Source organism: Pithys albifrons, chromosome 4, assembly GCF_047495875.1.
Source record: "Pithys albifrons albifrons isolate INPA30051 chromosome 4, PitAlb_v1, whole genome shotgun sequence".
NCBI classification, from domain to species: Eukaryota; Metazoa; Chordata; class Aves; order Passeriformes; family Thamnophilidae; genus Pithys; species Pithys albifrons.
Window position 1 is genome coordinate 48,832,844 of NC_092461.1, and position 27,354 is coordinate 48,860,197.

The following is a 27,354-nucleotide window of genomic DNA, read 5'->3' on the forward strand; positions in this document are numbered from 1 at the left end:
GTCAGACATGTACAGTCAAGTCAGATGTGGTTCATAAGTATGGCTGAATACACACAAAGGAGATTTGTCAGAAGGAAATATTTTTTCTTTTAAATTGAAAGAAAAGGTAATTTGGGTAGTAATAGTATTAATAAAAATGTTCTTCAGAGGTAAGTGTGTATGTGTAAGATTTATCCCTCCAACTTAATAGAAAGAGCAAGTGGATCACAAAATCACAGAATGGTTTTGGTCGGAAGGGACCTTAAAGACCATTTAATTCCAACCATTGGCCCTGGGAAGGGACACCTTCCACTACACCAGGCTGATCAAAGCCCCATCCAGCCTGGCTTTGAACATTTCCAAGGATGAGGCATCCACAGCTTCTCGCCACCCCCAAAGCAAAGCATTTCTTTCTAATACCTAATCTAAACCTACTCTCTCTCAGTTCAAAGCCATTCCCCCTTGTCCTGTCACTGCATGCCCTTGTAAAAAGTCTCTCTCCATCTTTTTTATAGGATCCCTTCAGGTACTGGAAGGATTAGTTGGGAGTTAAATCAGATTAGACAGCATCTTCAAGGAGCCGCAGGGAACTACACAGTAGCTTTCTGTTTACTGCAAAATTAATCCATCTATTTGCAGAACTGTATTGTAGGAGCTAAGACATTTACCTCAGTAAGAGCTGACTATCCTCTGCTCCCATGCTGCAAAATTAATTTATGTTACCTGGCTTATCTGCCAGGCCATCTGTGAAAGTCATTACTTTTGTTAACCACGTAACATTAGCTACCTAAACTGAAGTTTGTTTTAATTTGGCTTTGATCTGGCCAATGTAACCAAAGTCTACAAGCCAGCTCAGGTAAACCAAAGCTGACCATGCCACTTTTAAGCTACTCCACAATTAGCACACACTGTCTGTTAGGGACAGATCCTGTAAAATAAATCTTTGTGTAGCATTTCCTGTTGCTATTTCTTCTTTCCAATAGGCAACTAAAGGATGAAAATACATGCTCTTTCTGTGTTATTATGCTAAGCTGTTACATTGAAGCACTACAAAACAAGCTGGTTGATTTTATTTTTTTTAAAGCATAAAAGTCTTGTTTTCAACCTTGTATATTCTGAACCATTTAGGGTAACACAGAGCTCAGAACAAAACCCGCTTAAGTCAAAATATACTTGTTGAGAATGGTATTGAAACCACAAATACCTGTATTGTCTGTGAGCTGATTTCACTGATTTCAATGCAGAGGATAATAAATAATGTTTAAAAATGTAAAGAGATCAACCCTTATAATTTCATAATGCTTGTGTTTATGCTCCTCATTTTTAATGACAGTTTATTGCAGCAAAACCATAGATGGTAAGTGTAATGCAATGAAAGATGACTTGAGACACTTGCATTTCTCTTAGGGATGTTGTCTTCTTGTATATTTGTTTTTAAATGGAAAGAAACAAACCACAAATTATTCATAAGTATGTAAAACTTCCTGCAACTGCAAGAGATTTAATCCACAGAGAGCACTGAACATAGGCAGATTTAATTTAAGAGCCTTTCCATGGAAGCTGGTTTTTAAGAGTCAAATGTTAAATACAATCACCTCCACAATTTAAAGTGCTGTTGAGGTTTTTTTCTTTATTTGCTTTTTGTTTGGTTGCTTTTTACAAAGAATTCTTTGCACTTCTGAAAATCAGTCTGCAAATGGACAGCGATTGTGGAAAAAATAAACTGGAAATTCGTTCTGTAATTTCAAGTGTTTTACACTTCTACACTTTGAGAAAACAAAGACAAAAGTGATTTTAAATCTGTGGTTATAAGCAGCATCTAAAATTCAATTCAGCCCCAATCTTCATGAATCATTATTTCACCTTCAACTGAAACTGATGAAAATTCAACTAATGTACTTTGATACTGAGCTAGGCACCCAGGTGCTGAGCAACTACTTTTAGGAACACGTATTGTGAAGAATGACCCTCCTCCAAGACAATTTGTAACATGAAGTTCAAATATCGTTAAGGTTACATATTCTGTTTGCGCTGTGAGTTGGAATTTAATTGCTGAGTGCCACAGATTCGATTAGTGAAAATTTTCAAAGCAAAATTATTTTTCCATTGATTTTGACTTGAAAAGGAGTTAATCACTCCCTATTCTTGAAATGATTACTTAATGTGAAAATAATTTACTAACTGCATGGCAGATATAGTGATACACAGGGGGTTTTGTTAATTAGCTATACAGTATTATTTATAAAGGTAACTGTTACTTGCCTGATAAGGACAAGGAATATGGTACTGGTCACAGTGGTCAAACACCCAAGTAGTTTCCCAGATTTTCCGGTTCACCAGTTCATAAACATAACATCCAAGAAGGGCTACAAGTGGCACCAAGTATAAACCACTAAAAACTCCAATTCGGATCATGAATTTCTTGAGCTTCTCCTGGTTTCTGCCATCGTGCTGTATGACTTGCCGCACATGATTTAAAGAAATAATACCAGCTAAGAGTAGAGAGAGACCAAAAAAGACACAAAGACACAATGGCAAAAGCACAAAGTAGAGAGAGGCATCCAGATCATAGAGACCCACAAAACAAACTCCACTGATGTTGTCTCCTTCAACTTTGTTCATCGCAAGGAGCATAATGGTTAGAAAACCAGGTATTCCCCAGGCAACCGCATGGAACCACATGGCCTTTTGTGCAATGGCTTCACAGCTCCATTTCCTTCCCGCTGCCAGGAACCAAGTGATTGTAAGAATCACCCACCAAATAGTTCCTGCCATAGTGAAAAAGTACAAAACCATGAAAAGGACAGTACAGGCTTTGTTTTGGGAGCCAAGAACAACCGTTTCACCAATTTCTAACTTATCGTCTGCCTCATTACAGGCAGTTCTGTTCCCAAGTAAAAATCCAATGAAGTACATTAGAGAGACTATGCTGTAACAGACAGAGTAATATATGATCGGTCTCTCTGGATACCTAAACCTTTTAACATCAATAAGAAAAGTCAGGAATGTGAAAAGTGTAGCACAAAGGCAAAAGATTGAAACTATTCCAATGAAGCTTTTTGCCACATCCAATTCATAATTTTTGAAGTACATATTGGGACATGGAGGTGCACACTGATCAATTCCTAGAAACTTGTAGCCATGTCCATTGGTAGTGTGTAGGTGCCGGGGACACCAGAATCCATAATCCCTTGGGATCTGGCCTGGCGTCTTCCGAGTTCCATGTACATTTGTGGTTACAGCAGCAGTGGCAGGAACAATCTCATCACAATTAGTTAGTCTGAATAAAGAAACAGAAAAGGAAACATCTCAATACCCCTCATTTTCAACTAGAGTTGCTTCTTAGAAACATGAAGAAAATCTCATGCTAAGCACTGTTAAATTTTATAGATAATGCAAATGTGCATTATATGAAAAAAATCAGAAGTCATTATAAAAACCCAACCTCAAATATTTACCTTTTAGAAGACTTCAAATACATTTATTTAACTGTTGCTCTCTAACTGTTGTTTTATAGTTTATAAAACACTACTCAAATTGCAACCATTCTTTTAGAGTTTTAAATTCTAGTGAACTTTTACATATGTACATAAAATATTTACAGTAGCTGGTTTTTTTTAATGTGGATAACAACAGACTGTTGAAGACAGCAAAAAATCTTGTCAAAATGCAAGCTTCAATCAATCAAGGAAGAAGGTTGACATCATTAACTGATGACTAGTACGTTATTACTACTAGAATTTTTTGTCTTATACTGCTATCTCATTGACAACAATAAATGACCTAACTGGAAAAAAAACATAAGCAGAAAATACAAGCACTGTAAAAAATTATAAATATTTTAGCAATTTTATAGCTCTATGATGTTCATTTAAAAACTGCTCAAGACTCAATTATTCCAGGGTTTGATTGGACACAAGGGGTGACAATATTGCATTACCAGTTCTGGACATACCTTTGAACTAGGTTATGTAACTCAAGTAGGTAAGCATTTACTCACAATGGGATTTATGTTCACATGCATCCCAAGTTTAGGCACTCGTTTAAAAAGAACAAGTTTTGCATTCTAGCTTTTGAAGTAAGATTCTGTTATCTCAACGTTCTTTGTCAAACACTATTACAAGAGTCCCTCAATTCAGTTTGCAAGCTCAGCTTGAGATAAAACCCCCTCTCCAGTTCTTTGTTACTCTGCATTATGGTGCTGTCCAAGTAAATCCAGACTAATCAAGAAAACTGATTCTGTGGCAGATTCTCTCATTAACCACAGGTCAGAGCAGGACAGATGGAAACATTCACCCATGTCTTAATTGGCATTATGTATGTCTGCAAGAAAAGTGTGAATCTCAGTATTCCAGTTACTGCCTGTCCTCTTGCCAGTGGGCTCCAGTGGCAGGATCTGTGCTGCTGTAAGAGCACCCTGCATCACACGGAATTCGCAGTATCAGCCATCAGGGAGACATCACTTCACACATGAACACAGAACGTTCATTTCCAGTAAATACTAGCAGTAATAAAATAATTTATAGCTGCAGCAAATCCTGAAAAAAACATAATTTAAGATATTTCATGTTGAGTAATTGGATTAACTTGGAATTTTCCTAATGTTTCAAAACAGTCCTTGCTGTGCTGAGGGGCTCTACTGTTGCACAGAAGGTCACAGCAGATCAGAAAAGTCGATGCCTTCTTGTTTTAAACCCCCACAACTTCCGTTTTTCTGCAGAATTATGGGAAATGGCATTCATGCCACTTGCCATATTCACTCCACGAGTGATTTGTACCAGAGGTCATGCACAGAACTACTGTCCCAGCTTTCCCTCAGCCCTATCACAGATTAGCAACTGGATGGGGGCGAGAAAAATTATTTGAGTTTCCAGTCTGCACCTTTCCTGTACCTCTTGACTTGATGCATGTTAAAAAAAAAATCTGGCCTTAATAATCTACAGATATCCCACAGCTGAAGATCAGAATCTCAAGAAGATTGCATTGGGCTGCAGTGGTCTCCATTTAAAATATATAGACATCTTTCCCCCAACTATAGTATTACCTATCTGAAACATACACATGAACACCTTTGAGAAAAAGCTGAAATTTCAAAAGAGAGAGTTTTGGCAGGCAGTACAGGAAAAGCAACACAAGACTAAGTTTGCACATTTAGGCAGGCAGGAGAAGACAAGGCTTCTACTATTTAAAACACTGTGTCTGTTCAAATACAGAATATTCTATATACCATTACCTTACGAGCAGCTACTTCTAAACCCCCTAATGAAGTAAGAATGATCATCCATACTTTAGAGATCAGAAACCAAAGCAGTATTTATGCTGTAACACATCATATTTAAAACTCTAAGAAATTCATAGCAACAAAGCTTCCTTTTGCAGTGATCTGAATACTGAAAAGAACTGCCTGCAGAACTTTGTTGCAAAAAAAGTCACAAGCAGGAAATGCAGATGAACATTTGAATCATGAAAAAAAATTTATAAAGAAATTGTACCGTGCATAAGCACTGCAGGGTCAGTGTAAGAAAAAGTTACAGCAAGGGGAAATTTAACATTCTGGCTCAGATTTTCAACTCAGTCTGGGTCAAATATGAGAGTACCATTCCCAGCACCTGTCAATATGAGAAATACCCTACCTGGTACATTCCAGCTCTTCAGGCCAAGCAATTCCAAAAGTGTCCATCAACTGCTTACAGTCAGAATACACTTTCTCACAGAGGCTTCGACAAGGGTGAATCACATGAATTTGATCCAGGCAGGCAGGGACAAAGGCTCTACACAGAAATGTGTGGACGTCTGGTGAACAGTGAAGGTTCATAAGAATAAGAAAAGGCTACAGGGAAGAAAAAGGCTTTGGTTAGCAATTTAAAAAAAGATAATTTGAGGCATTAAAACTAACTTTCATCACTATGGCTCACATTTAATCCCCTGTAGGTTTGAAAAGATACTAGAAAATAGTGTTTGTTCAGCAGTTGTGAAAAAGCAAAACCCGCTGTCCTGAGTAGCAAGAAGCTCCATTAGCACTCACAGCCCAGCCCTTGCCCCAGGGTCTTGGCCAATCTGTGCCTATCTGAACCTGATTTTTCCTATTTGACAACATCAGAAATCTGAAAGGTATTATGAAAGCCAAAGTTTTTTTAAAAATAGGGTAAAACACTGAGTTCCTTTGTACATGTTTGCTTCTAAACAAGTGCCCTGAGATTTTTAAAGGTGTGTCTGTTCCTGTAGTTCCTGTTATATTACATTTTCAGTGCTAAATGATGTGTTGTACCCATCTTCTCTCACACTAGAGAAGTGTGGGGTTTTTTTGATTAATGAAGTTCAAATATAATTATTTCTAATTTTTGAAACATCTCATTTCCAATCTCTCTAAACAAGTCTGAGAATTTCTCCACTTGTATTCTTGCAGTGAGTAACTGGAAAGTGTTTTTAATAGAGAGTTCACAGAATGAAATTTAACCCAGTGCATTCAATTCATTATTCACAATCAGAGAGGCTTTTATGGAAACCCCCCCCCCCCCAACCTTACATCTCCACATTTAATCAGCTTTACTATTAAGGCAAATTGTTTTAGCCAAAAAAAGACCATGTGTGCAAATTTCAGGCAAACCATGAATTGCTGGTCATTCTTGCAAGTGCTGCATGGTTTTAAGGACAGCTTATGGAAGGAAGAGAGGGATGCCATGCTGACAGCAACACCAGGCATGTTCCTGGAATTCTACACAGGTCCAATGTCTATGGCACCAGGGCTGACAGGAGCAACAGAGGTGGTCCTGTTGTGGGGGGGCTGTGGAAGCAGGGCCTTGTGAAACCAAGCACGAGCAGAACTAAAAGTGAAGCAGCCAACCACGTGTTGGTGAGCTACCAGTGACTCCAGGCACATGGGTATTGTCACAGACCAGCCAGGGTCACAAGGTGCCAGGCACACACAGGTATGCCAGCACCCGATCCACACAGGAGCGCTGGGGTGGCAGCCTGAGGGAGGTGCCCAGGATGGATCAGTTGGCTCCTCCAGGCCGCCCACCAGGCCTGCCAAGACTGTCCAGTGAAGAGGGAGGAAAGCAGAGGGCTGTGGTGCTCCAACAAGCCCCAGCCTCCGGATGCACTGCAGGCTGCTGCTCACCACACTGCCGGTCACGCCAGGTACACGTTCAGGCTCCAGACTACAACAAGCTAATTTAAACATCACTGTGAGGGAACTAACCCACAGCTGGGACTGAAGTCCATCTGCAGGATAACATCAGCCTGAGTCCTTTTTAAGTTGGCTTTTTGATTAACACTCCTGTATTTCAGGAAAAATAAATCCCTGTATCACATATAAATTGTCAAATTCATTTGTCGAGAAAGGTGAAACGATATTTAACACACTTTGAAATGTGATGATAAACAGACACACTATTTGGATTTTTCAAAGCAGGCAATGCTTGTAGTTAAGATTTTTATTTAGTAAAAATTTAATTTAATTCTTTGCCATCAATAGCTACGTCTCTCAGACATTCAAGCAATGACTGTAAAAGGCACGATTATCTTCTGAGTCAAGAACAGCATCCTTACTTTTGTCAGCTTTTAAGTATCCCAAAAACATATACCCTTACCCAAAGAGCAAGTCTTACTACTGAACATGCTGTTTAAAAGAAAAGACATTGAAAAAGAAATTTTCCCTTTCAAAATGGAGTATCTACAAGTCCTCAAGGGACCTTGATAATACATACAGGAACATGTGGGGAGCGGGGAAGAAGGAGGATAAGGAAGAGCAAGACTAACCTAAAAGTGCTTTGTGAAAAACAAAAAAAAATTGTTGGCACTACCCTTCAGAGCTTTCCAGCTGTGTGTTGCATCTGCAGGTGCCACTGCAGCACACGCTCAGAGTTTGATCCCCTCTCTGCATATCCCTGCTCTGGAGCTGCCTCTGCAGGAACTCAAGATTTGAGTATTTCAGGACAAGGAGGGAAATGTAGCTCTGGTATACTCTGTTCCAAATCTGTAAATTGGATTATTTCCTAAAGACTGCATGGGAACCCTAAATGAATTAAATCTCCTCTGCATAATTATGATCCTTCTCTTCCTTTCATATGTTAATTTATATTTGCTCTGTTCTTCCTGGCACTTAGGATAAAATAAAGACAATAGCCTGGGTAGTCATATTCAACTCCTATAGAAGTTGAGTTTACTTTTGACATCTTGTACAAATTGTTTTGATTGTTATGAATTCTTCCTTTTTGTCACAGTTCCTTTTTGTCATAGTTCATCTCAGTTGATAAAAAGTAATTTTCTAGAGCAAGTTTTATGCTGCCAGGCAAAAACTTCCACAGACTTGGTAAAACTGCATCTTCTCTAGAAAAGTAAGAATGGTAAAAAATCCCAGTATTTGTATCTGTGAAAGCACAACTTTACCTACTGAGGTATCTTGCCAGCTGTTTTGAAAAGCAACTAACAGTTTTTAAATAGCTTTTTCCAGCATAGCTAATACGGCTCCATATTGTAAGCTCACTCCTTTGACACAGAAAATGAGTATAAAGAAAGTGTTGATTGGTAAAGAAAGTCAGGGCATAAAACCAATCCTTATCCTTGTGACAGAGTTTGTGTTGTGTAAAGCTACTTGAGATCTAAAATATCACAAGTATCAGCACAGTACTGTATGTTAGAGGTAGATAATGACAAGCAGAAAAAAATTTACAAGACTTTTACAAGACTTTTTAAAAGCATGTTGTTATTTAACACTGATTGCTTAATGAACATATTTTATTTAAATGCAAAACCACCTTAACAGATAAGCTGAAAAATGCAAATTTTTAGGAAGAAAGCTAGGCTTAGCTTGTAATGTAATCAAAGTAGCATTCCAAGGACTTGGCTGCCAAGAGTAATTGTTGTTACGGTATTTCTTTCAGCTTGCCAAAAATATTTACCTTTTGACACCTGAAAGTAAGAACACAAGAGCAAGAAGTCTGATGTTCTCAAAACCCAAGCTGACCTTCCGAGTCAGACCGTTTAGCTGGACATCCCACTCTCACCCCAGCTGGCGGAAAGGGGGATGTAATCACACTTGACATCTCCCAGTTTCCTGCAACCAATGGTTCAGGAAACAAGCTGCAGGTTATAACACGACCACTGTGTCGAAAAGGCATTGACAAACCTTTCTACATAAAATGCATCTCATCCCTTTTTCAATCATTTAAGCTTAAACCTTTTGTAAAATACTACAGTATTGAGTTATCTTGCATAATTGAAGCAGGCACTGCTGAAAGATACTGCATTTTATTTGTTTATTGCAACTCCTAGTTTTGCAACCTAATTTGTGTTTTGACAAACCCTTAACAGATTGCACTCTAGTTTTTCCATATATTTATACATTAGGACAGTAATACTTTAAATTTTGATTTATATTCCTTTTGTACGATACTTGCCTTCTATCTACCTTGACTACATTTGAACACTGACCTCACATTTCCACAGTGACAAAAACCCTTCCTGAGTGACAGCAACTGATAAAATCCTATGCCCACCCACTTGTACAGATAGTGGGAGTTATTTTTCACCATACTTTTTACTCTGGGAGTAATTTTTCCCCATACTAATTACTCTTCATTTTCCATTCCTAAATCCCACATACCATTTTATTGTCCAGTTGAATCTAGCAAAAGACCTTTCTGCAATTCTTTCACAAATCTTGTTTTCCCAGGAAATTTACTATCCATCCCTCTTCTAGGTCTGTTTATGAATTAGCTGCATATCAGAGGTTTCTGTACTAACCAGGGGGAACTACTATAGCTACTTATTTGGTATAGCATGAAACTATCAGGTCATGATTTAATACTCTTTATTGTGAAAAAACATTTATTTATTCCTACTGTTCTCCTTAAGCATGCAGGCAGGCATTAGAAAACAAAGTCCCCAGTGAGTTACCAGCAGAGTTTCTTTAAAACAAACTTACATTATGACCATGTCCAAACCTTCCTGAAAACTGAAATACAACATACTGTCTGAACTAACCCTTTCAAGACACATATTGAGTCCCTCAAAAAACTCTAATAGATTTCACAGCCGATTTATTCCCTCAATCAAAAAAAAATTCTATAAAATGTAAAAGTTTGCCTCGAGCACACACAAGTGGGATTTGTAAAATACAAACTTATTTTCATCAACTGGCTATTTTAACCATTCAAGAACAGCAGAAGTGGTAGAGAATTGTGCCTGGAACTCTGCTAACAATTAGGTATCTTTAAATGTGGGCTCATTTTCAGTTAGCCAATTTACCCTCATAGAAAATAGTATGTCTGCATTTCCTGATGGACCATAAAAGCAAAATCTTACCACAACCAAAGTATTTGCTCCTCCAGCTGCATGGCCTTGAAGCAAGAATTGTAAAGCCAAGGTCACAATCTCATTGACAGTAAGATTCAGTTGCTTCAAGACCCTTTATCTGAACCCAAGGATGAACCATTTTTTACCCAAGTGGTTGGGTGGGTAAGCTGCATGCATGTACATGCTGGTGGTTTGAGTATCCAAGTCTGGAATTAAACTCAGAATCTTGTACCATAGTCCTCCCTTCTTCACAAGGTTCAGGATCTGTCCATGGCACAATTACACAAAACAGGCTCTTCCAGGAAACTTGGCATTTCTAGCATTAGCAACCACTGTCCTGTCATATGAAGAAGCGAGATGAAAATCTGCAGATGGCAATACTGAAAATAGAGTGAAACCAGACTCTTTAAAAATCAGAAATGAAGTCTCACACAGCCAATGTAAGTTCTAAAATATAAATTCTCATCTTTTTGACAATGGGAAACAAAACACAGTAAATACAAGGCAAACTAGAATACAGTAACAATCAAAAAACCCCAAACAAACAAAAAACTAAAAACCCAAAAAATGAACAACAAACTAACAGCAATTGTAAAGCCAAAGATGATGTAGCCTTTAACAGCAAGAGGGGCGCTGCCTCAAGCAGTTCAGTGAAAAACTAAGGGCTCTGACATGCAAACTTTCCACTAACAAATCATCAACACTTGTACATTTTAGATTCCTTAGGAGGTGTGTCTATGTCACAGTTTTTTCAAAGGCAAAGCCAAACTACCCCAGAAATGCAGCTACTATGTGGTCCTACAAACAGTAACACAACTGAGACAAGTGAAAACAAACAGTACAAAACGCAGAATAAATGCCCAGGTGCAAACATGTCCTTTAATGTGCTTTGCCAACAAGTAAATTGCAGCCTCGAACTCTACGTGGCCTGTGCTCAGGATGCTTCTGTGTTGCAGTCAGCAGGTCAGAATTCCAAGACACAAGAGAAACAAGCTCATTCTTCCAGGCAGACACTGAAAGTGCTCTCATGAACCTCATCTCAGTTATTATCCTAGAGAAAAGCACTACCAGAGATGATCAGACACCTCTGGGACTGGGATATATGGTAACTACCAACGTATGTCAAAACAAACAAGGGAAAATATTCTCCTATATTCTGCTGATTAATGTCTCAGAGATACTTACATAATATAGGAAACAGTGGATCAAAATATCAAGGTCTTGGTTACAATCAACTACAGCAAACTTTGATTGTAAGACAGGAAATATCTTGATTTGCTGACATATACAAAGGATTAGTGCCTTTGTTCAGCCACTGGAATCAGACACCTAAGAAAGCAATAACCCATTTTCCTAACCACTGAGGTCTGACTATCAAGTTAAAACATTTAGCTTAGTTAACACTGCAGTGTACTACTTTAAATGAGGACAGACACCAACCATCTCAGTGTTAAGCAATGTCACCTCTTTCTTGGTTTGATACAAATCTTGTGACCTAAAGCAACAACATTACAACCTTGCTGCTTACATAACTGTGTATTTCAGTCTCTGAAGCAAAGGCAGGCTTAAATTTGTGTTTCCACAATTATACTACACTGTGTACCACAGATTCATAGCTATATTACAGATACAATAATAACATTGTTATTCATGAAACTATATATCTACCTCACAGGAAATATCACCTACCTAGGTAATTAATACAGTCAGTCATGGTGTACATAAATGGCCTCAGAATAAGAGACACTAATTACATTTTGTATCCACAGAGCTGTACTAAAATTAATCTTCACAGTATTTTTAGTCACTTTTACAATGATAACCTGTTTCAATTAAAAGCAGCGGAACAAGTACACTATGGTTGATTTAATCCTGTACTATTGTTACAACAGAGTTATTCTGGACTGGATAGAAACAAGATTAGCATCATACCCAAAGAGATTAATGCCTTCACATAATTCCTAGATGGGCTGGCAAGGGCAGCAATTTGCTGATGGCCACAGTGAATCACCTGCCAAGAATCTCTGACTTCTAGTTCATGCACAATTAACTAAGTCATGATAAATAAATGTCCCAACACATGAAAGTAAATGAAGGATGAAATTTCCAAGTTCAATTAGATTGAAAGCAAGGTTGACAAAAAAGTAGGTTCCTCCCATTGGAAGTTACATTGATGGATTTCCACCAAAGGCAAGTTAAAAACACTTTTAATTTGGTATGTAAGGATTTTGAGGGAGGCCAAGGCAGTTTAAGTGCCAGTGTCTTGTTGCTACAAGTCTGCTAAAAGTTGCTACTTAACAGCAGAACTGCAAAACAGAAACTTGAGTGCAGCTCCTGAAGGTTAGTGCAATGTCAGCCACCCTTTAAACTACCAGGGAACACGGTATGAGTTCATTTGGGGGCCCACATACTCCATGTCCCTACCTGAGCTGTGGGTTATAATCAGCTACTGCTGCCAGAGCAAGTATCTGTTAATAATCTGTATTTTCTCATCTCAGTTATAATCACACAGGTAAAACAATAAAAGTCTTTCAGGACTAAACAAAATATTCTAGATACGAATACATACAAGATATTATAAATATGAATACATATAAGTATAATATGCATTATTAGCGTATCCTAAATTTGACAGAGGTACAAGACAGCCATTGAAAGCACATGAATTTTGACTTTTATTTTAGTAAGCCACTTTTAAACAATGTAGCATTACTTTCTGCAGCTTTTACAATAGAATAAAGGCATATGAAGTAGTGTTTAATTTAAAAGCTTTTCAAGCGTTTCTAAGATGTGATCAATTTAACATTTACATAGATAAAAATGAAGTATTCTCTCAGAGTACAAGATAGGTTGCCCTGTAGTCTAAAAGGCAAAATAGTTTGTTTCCTACTCAAGGCAAAGCTACAGTTCAAGGAGCTGGCAGAGGGTGGGGGGTATGCAGAGAAAGAAAAAGATAGTAAACAAGCGAGTGGGCCAAACAATGCCTTTCTGCAATGGAAGATGTTTGCAAAGATAAGAGATTATTTTTGTCCTTCAACTGAACAGCAAAGCCAAAACACGCACTTGGACTTTTAAAGGGCTCTGAACAAAGCATGGGGACAACTCAACGTGCAACAGCTGATAAGCTGGATTGTCCCAGCATTCCTCTCCTCCCACAGGTCAGCACCTCAAGCATTGTTGTTTAGAAGGCAAAGTAGGAGAGCAGCTGATCTTAAAAACCCTCTGCTGTAAACTGCAGCAGCTCAGGGACTGCCACCAAGCAGCCAGGTGCCCATGCAGGGCAGGCTTGGCGGGTCTGAACTTCACTACCCACCTCAAGCTGGACTAACCAGGCAGCAGTTCAGATCCTGGGCTGTGCAACTGCTCAGGGATCTGAACTACTCACCATCTGAATGTGTAACATATTTCCAACAAGAATGAATGTATCTGCAAACTCTACACCGCCATTCTCCTCTACACGCACAATATACACACATATGCATGTCTACACATACATATATGTGTGTGCATATATGTACATATTCAGGTCTGAAATTCCATACTAGCTGTACAAAGTTGAAGGGAATATTAATGAGAAATCCAATCAAGATAAGGATAACACATGTGGGGGAAGGTTTTCAGAGGTCAGTAGGACAGCAAGGCACTCATGAACCTCAAAAAAAAAAAAAAACAACTCAAAAAAACTACTCCACCACACCTGGGCACGAAACTTGCCATTGATACTATAAACAAAGGGAGACACAAAGATAAAGATAGCTATTCTGCCTTTTACTTTTATAAGCTCTGTACTGTTTTGCATTAACTATACACAGTCAGAATATTCTGAGTTGGAAGGAACCCAAAAGGATCATCAAGTCCAACTCTTAAATGGCCCAAACAGGGATTTAGCAACTACAGAATTCCTTTCTGTAGTAAAACAACTTAGTTCCATGCTTTCCCTTTAAGTATTTTCACATACAAAATAAAAATACAATAAAAAATCCCTATCTTTAACTATAGTAAAAGTTATAAACAATATGAACAGTAATATTACACCTCACTAAGAAGTTATTCTGAAGCAAACTAAAGTACAAGTATTCCTAATACTTTCCAAAATAGCTTATAACCAAAATTCACTGCATTTTTTGGTTCTAACCTAAATTACAGTTTGACCTAAATTAGATATTCCAGCCTCTGCAATCTACAGTCCACAACAAACATGAGAGCATTTTCCCAAGTGTTACTGAACTATTCATACCAAGTTTTCAATTATACATTGTATCTGGTTTAGGTTTTATGTATACTATACAGAGCATAAGAGACAGACAAATATAAGTTAACTGAAGGAAAGTATCCTGTGGGCCCTCAGACATCTGAAGTCTAGACACAGCTTCCTTGCAGCTGGACTGTGGTAGCAGAAGAACCTCAATCTTAAATTCTTCAAGTATTTGTCACATATTACAAGAGTAAATGGATTTATTTGCTAAACGTTTTGTGCAGAACTCTATGTAGAGGTTTACCTGTAATAATGTTGATAGACTATCCATTATCTTTAAAAAGGTCCCCCATTTCAAAGAAACTCCAGCAGAAGTCACTACTGCTCCAGTTCCAAAAGAGATTCATGCTTCCCACTCTTCTCTGTGATGTGGAGACACACTCAGCAGAACAGCATCACCCAAGTTACCAGAGTAGCAACACTGCACCGTTTCCTTCTTGCCTACTTCATGCATTTTTAAGCAGTCTTACATGAAAAATTAAACAGTCTTAAAAAATACCAAGTTTGTTGTGATGTAGGAGATGTCAGCCAGGCACGCACAAGTCATTCCATTACGCTGAAGCCCATGAAGCTGCAGTCACCGACCTCAGCACCTGCAGTTCTTAACTCTGTCTTCTGCTTTCACTAGTCCCTGTTGGTCATATTTTGAGACACTTCCCAGTTCTAAATGCCTGTATTAGATAGTGTTTCCTTACTGTTAGCTCACAGTGATCATCTTGGTGCCCTTCCCTCATTATCTTCCCTATTTTTCCTGTTCTAAAAACTTAAAGCCACCTTTTCTTCCTCTCTTTCACATTTTACAAGCTGTGGGCCATGTTGACCTTCAGCATACATTTTGTTTGAAGTTACAGGAATACTCCCCAGAGAGATCCCACACACAACTGAATTAAAATGGTGCACCTTGTACCTTCCCTGCAAGAGCATTAGCTCATGGGAAGCAATATGCAGCTGGGACATGGTGCCTGGACAAACGGGTATTCCTAGGTCACCACGAGGCTGGATGGGTACAGTCCCTCTCCAAAAAACTGCTTTTAATTTATGTGGAGAGTGTGGCCACTAAGTGCTTTGTGGCAGGAACTACTGAGACTAAAAGGAATCTGGTTGTGCAGGCCCTCCAGGGAATACAGCACAGGCCAAACTTGGAAGGATGTGGTTGTTCTCTGAGAGAACTTGATCTACCAGAAGTTTAAGTACAGGAAAGATGGGTGATTTCTTTTTTCTCTCAGGAAGCTCTCATTTAAAGGAGCAGGTATTCTTGGTAAGAGGACATCCTTTCTGCCCTGCAAAGACTGGTTATCCAGGCCTTTCTCCCCCCATTTATAGTAGCTACTTAGACAGCTCTCATGCACCCCCTGCACACCTCTCCTTCTAATAGCTAAGCAGAAAGCAAGCAAGTCTCCACTTACCTCCACTTCATAGTTCAGAAGAAGGCAGACATGTGCACCTTTTCCGCTGGCAAGCAAACTGCCACTGTATTACAGCAATCACAGATGCACACAACACCCAGAAAAGATCCGAAAATGAATATGGAACAAAGGAACCAAGTTTGCCCCTCAGGACTGGTGAATCAACAGTTAACAGTGAGAGAGAAAAAGCCACCAAGTTTTGTGGTGCAGATACTCCCACTCCCTTCTTTGGAATGGAGTAGAGAACTAAAGAGATGACACAACAGTAGTTTTAGAAACCGTAACATTTAATCACTGCACTGCCAAACGAGAAAAAAAAGCACGGACATTTGACCCCATCTCTTGTGGCCCTTTCCTGGACCACTTCCTTTTTGTGGTCTTTATCAATGAAGACATAGGTAACATCTTGTAGCCAAGCTGTCACTCTGAACATCTCATCCATCTTGCAAATGAAAAATTAAACCTGCACTCTACCTCACAGACATCCACCAGTGTACCCTACTGGTTCACCAAAGCCTGCAGGACAATCCAGCTGCTGTTGCCAGAGCTGCCATGTGCCAATGCTCTGGATGTGAATTGTTAACAAGTTGCTTGACCCCACACAGTTTGACAACTCATGGACAGCAGAGAGAAAAGAGTGTAGACCACCTGCACACAATGATACATAATTTTGTCCAATTGTTTACTATTCAAAGAAAGATACATGATGTCCTTTGAAATAGTAGTCACCACACCACCCTCAGCAGACAGGTAAAGTTCACAAGGTTCTACTGTGCAACATCCACTTCCTTAAAAACACTAAGACAATCTGGAAATTCCACCTTTCTACGTCTGAAAGCTTTGTACCCACTGCTGGTTTTCCCCACCTCCACGGATTATGTGTTCCCACCAGCTGGCTCAGATCCCAAGCCTTCTATCTCCTATGCCTTCACTGATGAAGACAAAGAAGTTCCAAACTCAATAGCTCTGTTCCTGTTTTCCTTCTCAACATAAATAGTTTCAGGGAAGCCAGCATGATTCCATTCATCCACAGGTGTCCTCCTGGAGTAAGGTACAGCCACAAGACTAAGTCCATTACTCCATTACTTACAGTGCCCTTGGTTTAGTCAGTGACCACATCTCACATAAAAGAGTATGGAGCAGTGGGAATCCAAGATGCACGCTGGGGAGGGAGACTAAGAAAACACTACAGCTTGCAGTTACACTTGAACACCAGCCAGAGCACTGTGAAAGGGACAGACACAGGCAGGAGACCAACAACAGGATATCACAGTATTTCCCAGAGGTTTTCTATTGAGGAAGATCAGGAGCACAGACTCTATAGGCCAGCTTCAGACCTCATGCACAGTGGGACTGCACTAAATCCAGCTCAGAGTAAAACTCCTCAGTGTCATGCAGCAGAGAGGTAAGAAGTGTGCTAACAACTTCACCAAGTGATCCACTCCTGTAACACCAAATTACTTGCCTTTGAACATGGATAAAGAGGAGGCTCTTGGAATTACTCTGTCAACATCACTTCCATGAACCCCAGTTACCACCTCTTTGTCAAACAAGCATGATTTTGGACCCCCATGCACCCTAAACAACATCGTTTCTGACCAAAGAGCAAGGCAGTGCTATTGCCTTTTCAAGCAGACAAGGAATGTTGTTCAGAGAAAGCAGCACAGAGTTTGCGGATGACAGATACGCTCAAAGCCAGTGTAATAGGATTACACACATTCGACTGTCTGGTTTCAGACAACCTGCACAAGGTAATCACACTTGATGAAGGGCCTCAGTACTACAGGTAACAATTTTTTTTAGTGGCTGTAATTTCCTGCATCCATAGGAATCAACACAAATGGCTTATGAATGTATTGTTGCAAGAACCACTGTAAGAAGTCAAGATGGTGTATGTTTCTTTTGAATACCTGAGAGCAAGACAGCACAAAAACAACTCAGTAAATTCACACCTGTGCTACTTTGCAGGATATCCCAGTAATAATCTTCTTACAAAACAACACTCATTTCCCCAAAACTCCCATCCAACACAGGTAGACATCTTCCTCCTTCCTGTATGTATACACACACACACACTCACAAACCAATGTAAGCTTGCAGACACCAGGTTTCCGGTTTTTTTAAGTATCATTATACTGAATTAACTGGAAATTTATACTTAGTGGAAGCAATTTAAGCCATTACATTACAAATTTTAACTCATGCAATTCCAATAATAAGCTTTTGAAGGTACTTCTTAATCCCCTCTAAATGGTTTTGTTTAACCTGACCCCAGTTCTTAGACAATTTCTACAGCCAGTTGCACTTAACTCTCCATAGACACACACACATATGCTGGCACATGGCCATGAATTCAGAAGTGAACAGAAAACTCACTACTGAACTATTTTTCCAGTCTCTCTGAGGTACTTTATTGTTCTCTGTGGGACATTTTCCAGTGTTTTCCACAGTCTGCTTTAAAAAAGTCACTGGCAAGCCTTTTCTCTTTGTAATTCTACAGACCTGTGGATCTAACCCACATCAGGAAGTCTTAAGGGCTTGTCTTCTGTGGACACATTTCAGAACTGCAGCAGAACAGATTAAGAGATACGAACATAAGTTATGACACAGTAATACTCTCGGCCTTGCTGGAATAATGCCTTATGTTGGCAACCTATTCCAGGATAGTTAAAGTAGGGACTAATTTGGAATTAAAAGTGACTTGCTTTTGTGGGTGCCCACGAGGGGGAGTTACACCTATTAAAGTACAGCTGTAATGAATCTTCTGCTGCGTCCATCTATTATCCTCATCAGACAAACTCTAGATCTTCTGTCCCCCAATCTGAACCAGTAGTAACATGAGCAGTGTTACTGATAAACTGCTTTGAGATACAGATATGACAGGCATCTGCAAACAGTCGGATTCCACTGTCATGCAGCTGTTTAGCTGATATACACAAAACTTCACACCAAAAAGTCACGTGGTTTCACTTTCCTAAAATCACCACTTGTTGTGTAAACAGAACTAATCCAAATACAAAGTAAAACTCAAGAAGCCAAAACTCAGTCTGCCAAATTGAAAGCTCAGAATTAAACTAAATAAATAAGTGAATGGAGCGAGCAACTGGAAATTACATCTTTTTTATTGCAGAAGTGCCGGGTCCTGCACTTTGGCCACAACAACCCCCTGCAGCGCTACAGGCTGGGCACAGAGTGGCTAGAGAGCAGCCAGGCAGAAAAGGACCTTGGAGTACTAATTGACAGGAAGCTCAACATGAGTCAACAGTGTGCCCAGGTGGCCAAGAAGGCCAATGGGATCCTGTCCTGTATCAAAAATAGCGTGGCTAGCAGGACCAGGGAAGTGATCCTTCCCCTGTACTCTGCATTGGTGAGGCCACACCTTGAGTACTGTGTTCAGTTCTGGGCCCCTCAGTTCAGAAAGGATATTGAGATGCTGGAGCGGGTCCAGAGAAGAGCAACAAGGCTGGTGAAGGGACTGGAGCACAAGTTCTATGGGGAGAGGCTGAGGGAGCTGGGGTTGTTTAGCCTGGAGAAGAGGAGGCTCAGAGGTGACCTCATCACTGTCTATAACTACCTGAAGGGAAGTTATAGCCAGGTGGGGGCTGGTCTCTTCTCCCAGGCACTCAGCAATAGAACAAGGGGGCACGGGCTTAAGCTCTGCCAGGGGAAATTTAAGTTGGATATCAGAAAAAAATTTTTTACAGAGAGAGTAATCAGGCATTGGAATGGGCTGCCCGGAGAGGTGGTGGATTCACCATCCCTAGAGATCTTTAAATGCAGATTGGACGCGGCGCTGGGTGCCATGATCTAGTAAATGAACTAGAGTTGGACCAAGGGTTGGACTCGATGATCTTGGAGGTCTTTTCCAACCCAATCGATTCTATGATTCTATAAGATTCCAGAGGGACTATCATGACTAGCCAGAACATCCACAACAGAGGCCCTAAGACTGAGTTAGCCATTTTCCTGCTCTTAGCAGTCCAGTGTTCTGATTTATAGCACATCCCTACGAACAGCTGATAGGAGGCAGAACTATAAGACCACATATCAGCTGATTTCCTAGAGGACAACTAACATCTGAGACAGTAGCTCTACATTATCCTCTCCTGGAGGATTACTATGAAAACACCATACAGAAATACCAATTTAACACCTTCCCAGAAAGCAGAGAAACTGTACAGAATACCTTGTGCACCAGCAGATGGAAAGCACAGCTCTTCTGGCTATACAACACTCACTGCAGCAGAACACACCTTGTAGAACACTGCAAGCTACCATGGGTTTGGAGTGAACTTCACCTTCAAGTTAGATTTGTCCCCTTGACAAATCTTTGACCTTTTGGGGAGTAAACACTCCCCAAAGTTTTCAGAGGGAATAGGAACACCAAACTGGCCTAACATCAAGGCTCTTTCTGCATAACATATTTTTGATTTCTTCAAGAAGTCTCTACCCTGTGCCTTGGGATTGCATGATTAAGCAGCTTACTCAAAGTCAGTTAAGATACAGTGAGCAAAATACTGCAAGCCTTAGGCTCAAAACCCAATGAGACCTTACATCCTAAAATGTAAGTCTCATGCCCAGTCTTGGGAACAGGTCGTGGGGAGGGACGGAGAGGGGGAAGAGCAAGACAGAACTAAAAACTAAAGCGTTTAAGCATTCCTACTGAGGATCAAAAGAAAGAAGTTTTAGCCAATGTACTATTAAAATTCTTTCTTTGGTATGAACTTCCAATTACAGAAAAATTCAAGCTCTTAAAACATCAGAAATCTTCTCCACTTCCCAACTGGCTGCCTCCTTATGGCTGTGAAGTGAAATTAAACGCTCTTCCAGAAGTCATTAACTCCTCTTCCCCTGTTGCAACACCAAGTCCCCTGAAAAGCTGAACCCTTTGACAATCCTGATAAGGTCCTCCCTTGCAATCAACTATGGACAAACTGTACTGGTGCAGTTACTGACACCATATAGAAACCTATCAAAATGTGTAAATGACATTGGTACACAGTGACCTTTCTCAGAAAAAAGGCCCAGCCATAAACAATTAAGCTCACCATAGTAATTCCAAATCTAACCAGTAGCAAAGATTCAACACTAGCTCCATACAGAGTGGGAGGAAACCCATCCAGCAGTAAAGTAGCTGTCTTAAAAATTCACTTTGACCAGGCAGTCCATCAGCACTGCAGGATCACAAATAAAGGCAGGCAGACCACCACACAACAGGCAGTTCAGAAATGTCTGCACAGCACTGCAGTAGTGAGGAGGACAAAATTAGAGGTCAGGCAGCAGCAATGAGAAAAGACCAGGAAGCAAATGAACCACATATGCACCACACACAAGTTACTGACAGTTCAGAAAAGTCAGTCATAGCAATCTAATAAAAATGGCTCTGTGGTCTCTCTGTCCTAACAACAGCATGACTGGAAGGCACAAATACTAACAAATGATGGCTCAACAGTTGCAGTTAAGACACACCAAGTAAGAAGCAGCAGCGTACCTGAGGAGATAAAGTGGCAGACACTGCAGGAAGCATTCCTGACAAATTACGACCAGAGAAGGCATTGCACAGTTCACAACTGAAGCCTACAGCCTGCCTTCCAATTTAAAAGCCCACAATTTGTCAGAGATCTGTAGCTGGATTCAGTTGCTTGCATACAGATGGCTTAACATTCGATAGCAGAATTTCCCACACATCTACACCAGGTTTACAAAACCGATGCAAGACCAAAGCCTGTGCCATTCCAGGCTGCCAGCTGGAGGCCAAACAGGGAATCCTGAGTATCTCAAGCAACACTAAAAACATGTTTTGGCAACTGAACCAAGCTCCTCCTTCAAGCTCAGTAAAGAGTATGCAAACAAGACTTTAGTAACAGTAAACACCTCCAATGCCACATATAATTTTTTTAAAAAACCAGAAACTTAATTTATAACCCACTTCTGTTCCACTTTCTACACAGCACAAAACATTAAGTGCTTTTCCAGACCTGTGTTAAGATATTCCCCCTTCTCTTACCACTAAAAAGCCATTATTAAAACAGGTTTAAAACTTGTTTTACAAGCCTCTCACCCAGTGAGGCGCTCGCCCTTTACAGGTATTGCTATCAGCACAGTCTTTCCACAAGGCAGTATATTCTCAAGGCAGCCACAATTACAGTGACTTTGGGTAAGAAAAGAGCTTGTTTTCAGTCAAAAAAAGTCACTCTTAGTTAGAAGGGAACAGAATGCAAAAGCTGCAATGGAGAACAGGGCTAAGAATAAGTTTAGGTGCCTCTCAGCAGATCTAAGCTGAGAGAGGAGCAATGAGCAACTTCTAAGTATGATTTTTGCACTGAGTTCAGGCAGGCCAGGATATCATTAGCTATTTCCCCAGAGAATTTCAACAATTGCTCTGTGTAACAGCAAGGTATCTGGGCTGTATGTGATCAGCTCTGCCAAAATGCTCTGAATAGCCACATTTCTGTGCTACACCCATTCCTCTTCCACTCTAATACAGGATCCAAGGCGGGGTGAGGGAAGGAAATCTACAGCTCCCTTACACAGAGCTTATACAACCAAAGAGCTCTAGCACACTCTGAAACACTTTAAGAAACATCTGCTCACTAAACATTATCTGCCTTGTCATAAAGTGCAACAGGTATCCCAAACAGGTGAGAACTTACCTCCATTTTGCGAGCAGCTGTGTCCTGATCATAGTGTCCCATGATGTTTGGGAAAAAAGTCATATTGTAAGGCATTCCTGAACATCTGGAGATAGTAATGGGCTCACACGTGAATAAACTGTGCCCTCGCACCAGAGCGAGAAGCAAACTGCAAGTTGCAGAGAACACAAGTGCTCCCATTTTGTCACGATCTCCAACTTCAACACATCGCTCTGTTCATTAGTTAGACAGACCGGCTTTGCACAAGGACAAAAACATACATCTTCCTCTGCTGGCTTCAGCGCAAGGCAGTAAGGCACACAATCAGCCTCCTCACAGGTGCTTTAGGCATTGCCCCATTTTGGCTGACTGCGATTTTATGAGATCCTTCTCCTTCGAGCCTGTGCATGCAAACACGGGACAGAACCGTGAACAGCAGGAATCGCCCGACCGCGACCCTCCGTGCGAAGCCCGACCCCGGCCCGGCCCGGCCCGGCCCCCCCGCGGGCGACAGCAGCTCGGCCCGGCCCCCCCGCGCCCCTTCCCGGTCCCTCCGCCCCCGGGACCCCCCGCGCCCTGGCCTGGCCCGGACGCCCCGCGCCCCGGCCCACACACTCGCCGGGGCCGCGCTCCGAGAGCAGCGCCTTCGCCCGCGCTGCCGCCGGGCCCCGGAGCCGCCGCCGCCGCTCGGCGTCCCGTTCCCAGCCCCGCCCTGGGAAGCGGCGCCCGCGGGCCCGACGGAGCAGTCCGAGCAGGAGCCGGCGCCGCATCCCCCGCCACGCCCGGGCCGCGCCCCCGCCTCCCCCGTGGCGCCGCTCCGAGCCGGAGCCAGCGCTGGCCCCCGAGACGGGACGGGGCCCGGCCGTGCCCGCCGCGCTCACCGGCGCCTACCCCTCCGCGATGGCCGCCCCGCGGCACCTGCAGGATGTGGCGTCTGGCGGGCGGGGCGGGGCGGCCGCACCTTCCCGCCCCGGCCCGGGCTGTGCCCTCCGCGGAGCCGCCGCCGGGAACGGCCCCGGGTCTGCGGCACGGGCGGCGGGAAAACTCCTTCAAACAGACCTGGCACTTGGGTTCTCCTAAACAGCTCACTACTAAACTCTGCACTGCACTGTGTAAATACTAAGGCAATTTACAGACTTTAAAGTGTCGGTACATGAGCGTGTCCCGCGGATGGCAGCGATCCCGATGATTGTTTCCAAACGCTCCTGGGCCGATGCCAGCGGGAGGCGGGAAGGCTCCGTGGAAGAGGAGCGGCCGGTCCCGCTCTTGCCACCATCTGTGCCACCCTGCCTGCCACCCTCCGTGCCACCCTCCATGACATCCTCACTGCCAAATCTTCAGGAGGTGATGGGTGTGGACACTCAGTAGATGAGGCTACAGCTGAGGAAGAGACTGATACTGGAAATCGGTGTTTAATGATTGAATTTATTGAAGGAAAGGGAGGTGATCTGAAGTTACTTGCTGAGGGAAGTGGCACTGGGGTGAGAACAAAGGGAAATGACTGTTCAAGTGAAGGAAGAGCAGTGTGAGACTGGTGCTCAGGCTACCACTGTTTCCAGAGACCCAGCTCAAGGATGTGTGAACTGGCCTCCCACCCACATCTGCTGCTGGCTGAGACCATACACAACAGACAAGTACTGTCCAGTAGCCCTCAATCACATTCATAAACACAGGCCTGAGCTAATGAGACCTAACCATAGAAATGCTATAAGTTACTAAGCAGAGGTGACCAAATTTCTCAGCATGGAGCCGCCCAAAGTCTCATCAGGCTGCCGTTCAGCCATGCAACTTGCTCCACGCTCCAGGACTGGAACAGGAAACACCAGATGCCGAGACATGCAAACCAGATTTAGAAATGGTTTGACAATGTTCAGGCAGCACTGCCTTTCTGCTAATGAGCCCCAAGATTGTCTGTGCAGTCTGCTGCATTTATCCAGAGAATATGTCCATGGACGGTGGAGACTGAAGTTGTGTGTGGTTATTCAGAAGACAATAAGCATCTAGAGGCTCTCTCTTCATGCAGATATTTTATGTGTCTTGCCTGTGTCACTTCACAGAAACATAAAACTTCTCCAGATTCCCTTACCAAAACCATTTTAGCACCTCTATGAATCATGAAGAGGATTATACCTACCTGCTGCAGATCCACACAGCTCTGCCAGTTGAGCAAATGGAGTAAACTTGATAGCTGGAGTTAAATTTGCTGTACGAGCAAGCAAATTATGTTAAATGAAATGTTATTTGCAGGCTGTGAAAGTTAATGTACTCTACTATATGAAAACACTCATCTACATTATCCTTTGTTATCACGCCATTTCTCATCTTTCAGCTGACTTCAGTCCTAGTCTCTCTGAGTAGCTCTTCCCATCCTAGTAATATTACATTTTTCTTTTCAGGAGCTCTGAGAGGCTGCACACTCTGGGGATCTGGCAGTGAGAGCAACAGGAGCATTCAAGGGGAAGTTTCCTCACTCCGCTTCTGCAGAAGCTCTTCTAGGGAAGTTCTTGCTCAGCTCATGATGAAGTTGCAGATTTGCTCTTAGCTCTGGGAACACCATCAGACACCCTGAAACTTGGCAGGAACAAAATGTGTTCAGTGTAAATTCACACTCCAGCAGATTTCTAATGAACTGTCTTCCCTTTCTAGTTCCACTGAATAAGTCTATAGGCATTTCATTGAAATGGCAGCACAACTATGTAGGATCACCTGTACCAAGGGAATAGTCTCTGCTTCCTGGTGTGCAGAGTTGACAGATTCTCAGTGAAGCTTCTATTATAATTATAGTATGGGAAAACCAGCATGTCTAACATGATTTTAATGAAAACTTAATATGAAATTTTGCTAAAGCAACTAGACAAAAATCTAAGGTGTGGAAATTTCAGCCAAACCACAGAAATTTGTCAAAGTAAAAAGCACCTGAAAATAGGGTGTGTGAGGAGTTTTGCAGCCTTAGCTGTAAGCTCTACTAGTACACTACTGTATAAATATGGCATTATATAAGGTGATGGCTTGGTTTGTTCCATCAGAATGCATTTTCATACATAAATCTCTGAAATACAGATATGGCTAAGTAACATTCTTTTCCTTCCTTAAAGACTCTCATGTTTTTGTTAGGTAACAGGAGAAGGCAGAGGAAAGGAAGCATAAGCCCTTTTTTCAATCACACTATTAATATACTTTCTTTGCTCACAACCTAGTTGCTAAGCAAGTTATTCCAGAGGTTGATTCTCAGAGCTGTGATCTAAATACATTTGTTTCTGGCTCTATTAAGGTCTTGACTAACCAGAGTGAGGAAGGTGAGCACTCTCACTGGTATCTAGCAAAACATCTTTAAGAATGATTAAGTATTTTAAGCATGTACTTGAATATATTGTTGATTAGGGATGCAATTACTTGGACATGTAAAAACTTTTCTCACCTGGCAATGGAGCTATTGTTAACGTTTCAGTTAAAGTAATATTAATTTACTGATTTGTCCCTGACACCACTTCAAATGATTATGGTTTAGCAATTTTTATTATAAAGAGTTTAAGTGATTTAAATCCTTGTTTAAATTCTGGGTTATCTTCAAATGTCTTTCAACAAATGTAGCAGGAAGGAATTCAGCAGTGGCAGACAGCAGGTGCCTTCCAAGCTCTGCTTTCTCCTACTACCCTTGCAATGGATGTGGTGGAACAGGCCATGTGCCATGCCCTCCATGCCCATGCTCCATCCAGCTAGCTTAAACCCATCCTCAGTAGAAACATGCACAGCTTGCCTGGGCTGTGAGCTGAAGCACCATTTTCTCCTTCAAATCTTTGTGGGGCATCCATCCAGCAAAGGCAAAGAGCAATGTGACCATACTTACCTGTTGCCTGAACATGCTTATACCCCATGTGATAATACATTAGGGAAGAGGGATCTAAAGTGGCTATTGTCAGGAAGAAGCTTTCCTCTGAGGCACAAGGAGTATGGGTGTGGCTTTAGCGCTTGGAGTCTGCACACAAGCAGTTGTACACTGGCTCAATCTTTCTCCTCTTGGCACATCTGAAGGCTTTGCAACTGCGTTGTACTGTTGGAACATTGCACCAAAGTTTGACTTAATGCAATTTGAATATTACAGATTTGCCAATTACATAGTTTGATGTCGGCTGATTCAATTATAAGGCTCATAAAGTTTGTATTATTCTGCATTTAAAATACATTATTCATAAATGGTTGAAATTTAAGAGGACTAAATAGCCAGTAGCTGGCACCAATAAATCCTGTTGTGAGGCTTAAAATTGGAAAGTGTAATTCTTGTCTTTTTCTCAAATGCATTTTGGAAATGAAAAAAACTAGACTAAACAGCATTATTGATATAATTTATACTTTCTGGTTTACGGTAATAGAGAAAGCAATCAGTTTATAAACAGAATGTTTTTCCGAAGTCAAAATTCTACCATTTAATTGAATACAAAAGCCCATGAGAAAGAATGCACAGATGTGTTACAGTAATTTCCTAGTTACTTAGAAAATCCAGTCATTTGTGAGTTAATGCCTTCTTAGTACTGCTCCAGTCTCATGTGGCTGTATCAGCTGAAACCTTGTTTATATCACATTTTTCCATGAAGCCTTTAAACTGTAACCCACCCACCTCAACCCACTACAGCAGTGATGCCTGGAGAAGGAATCATGTTGAAAAAACCAGAAAGTTGATGCATTGCCTTGTGCTAACTGCATTATGGGTAGTTGGGAACCCATGTCATCTTCCTCCCTGAACAGAGTATGACCTATTCAGAATTTAGCCCTTCAAAATATTGTG

The 27,354-nt window shown here is 41.3% G+C and overlaps 1 protein-coding gene across 3 annotated transcripts in view; it reads right to left on the minus strand.

Annotated features, from left to right (window-relative positions):
• Nucleotides 1-23,542, minus strand: part of FZD6 (frizzled class receptor 6) — a 27,924-nt gene extending 4,382 nt beyond the window's left edge. The window contains exons 1-4 of one of the 3 annotated variants that reach the window (XM_071554044.1): nucleotides 23,463-23,542; nucleotides 22,593-22,972; nucleotides 5,613-5,809; nucleotides 2,242-3,259 (exon numbers count right to left, since the gene is read on the minus strand). In XM_071554044.1, the coding sequence (XP_071410145.1) occupies nucleotides 2,242-3,259; nucleotides 5,613-5,809; nucleotides 22,593-22,772 (1,395 nt within the window). In that variant the 5' untranslated portion in view covers nucleotides 22,773-22,972; nucleotides 23,463-23,542. Of the gene's footprint in view, nucleotides 1-2,241; nucleotides 3,260-5,612; nucleotides 5,810-22,592; nucleotides 22,973-23,186; nucleotides 23,289-23,452 lie in introns of those variants that run through there. The other 2 variants (XM_071554043.1, XM_071554046.1) reach the window with 2 other exon arrangements.
• Between the last annotated feature and the right edge of the window lie 3,812 nt (nucleotides 23,543-27,354).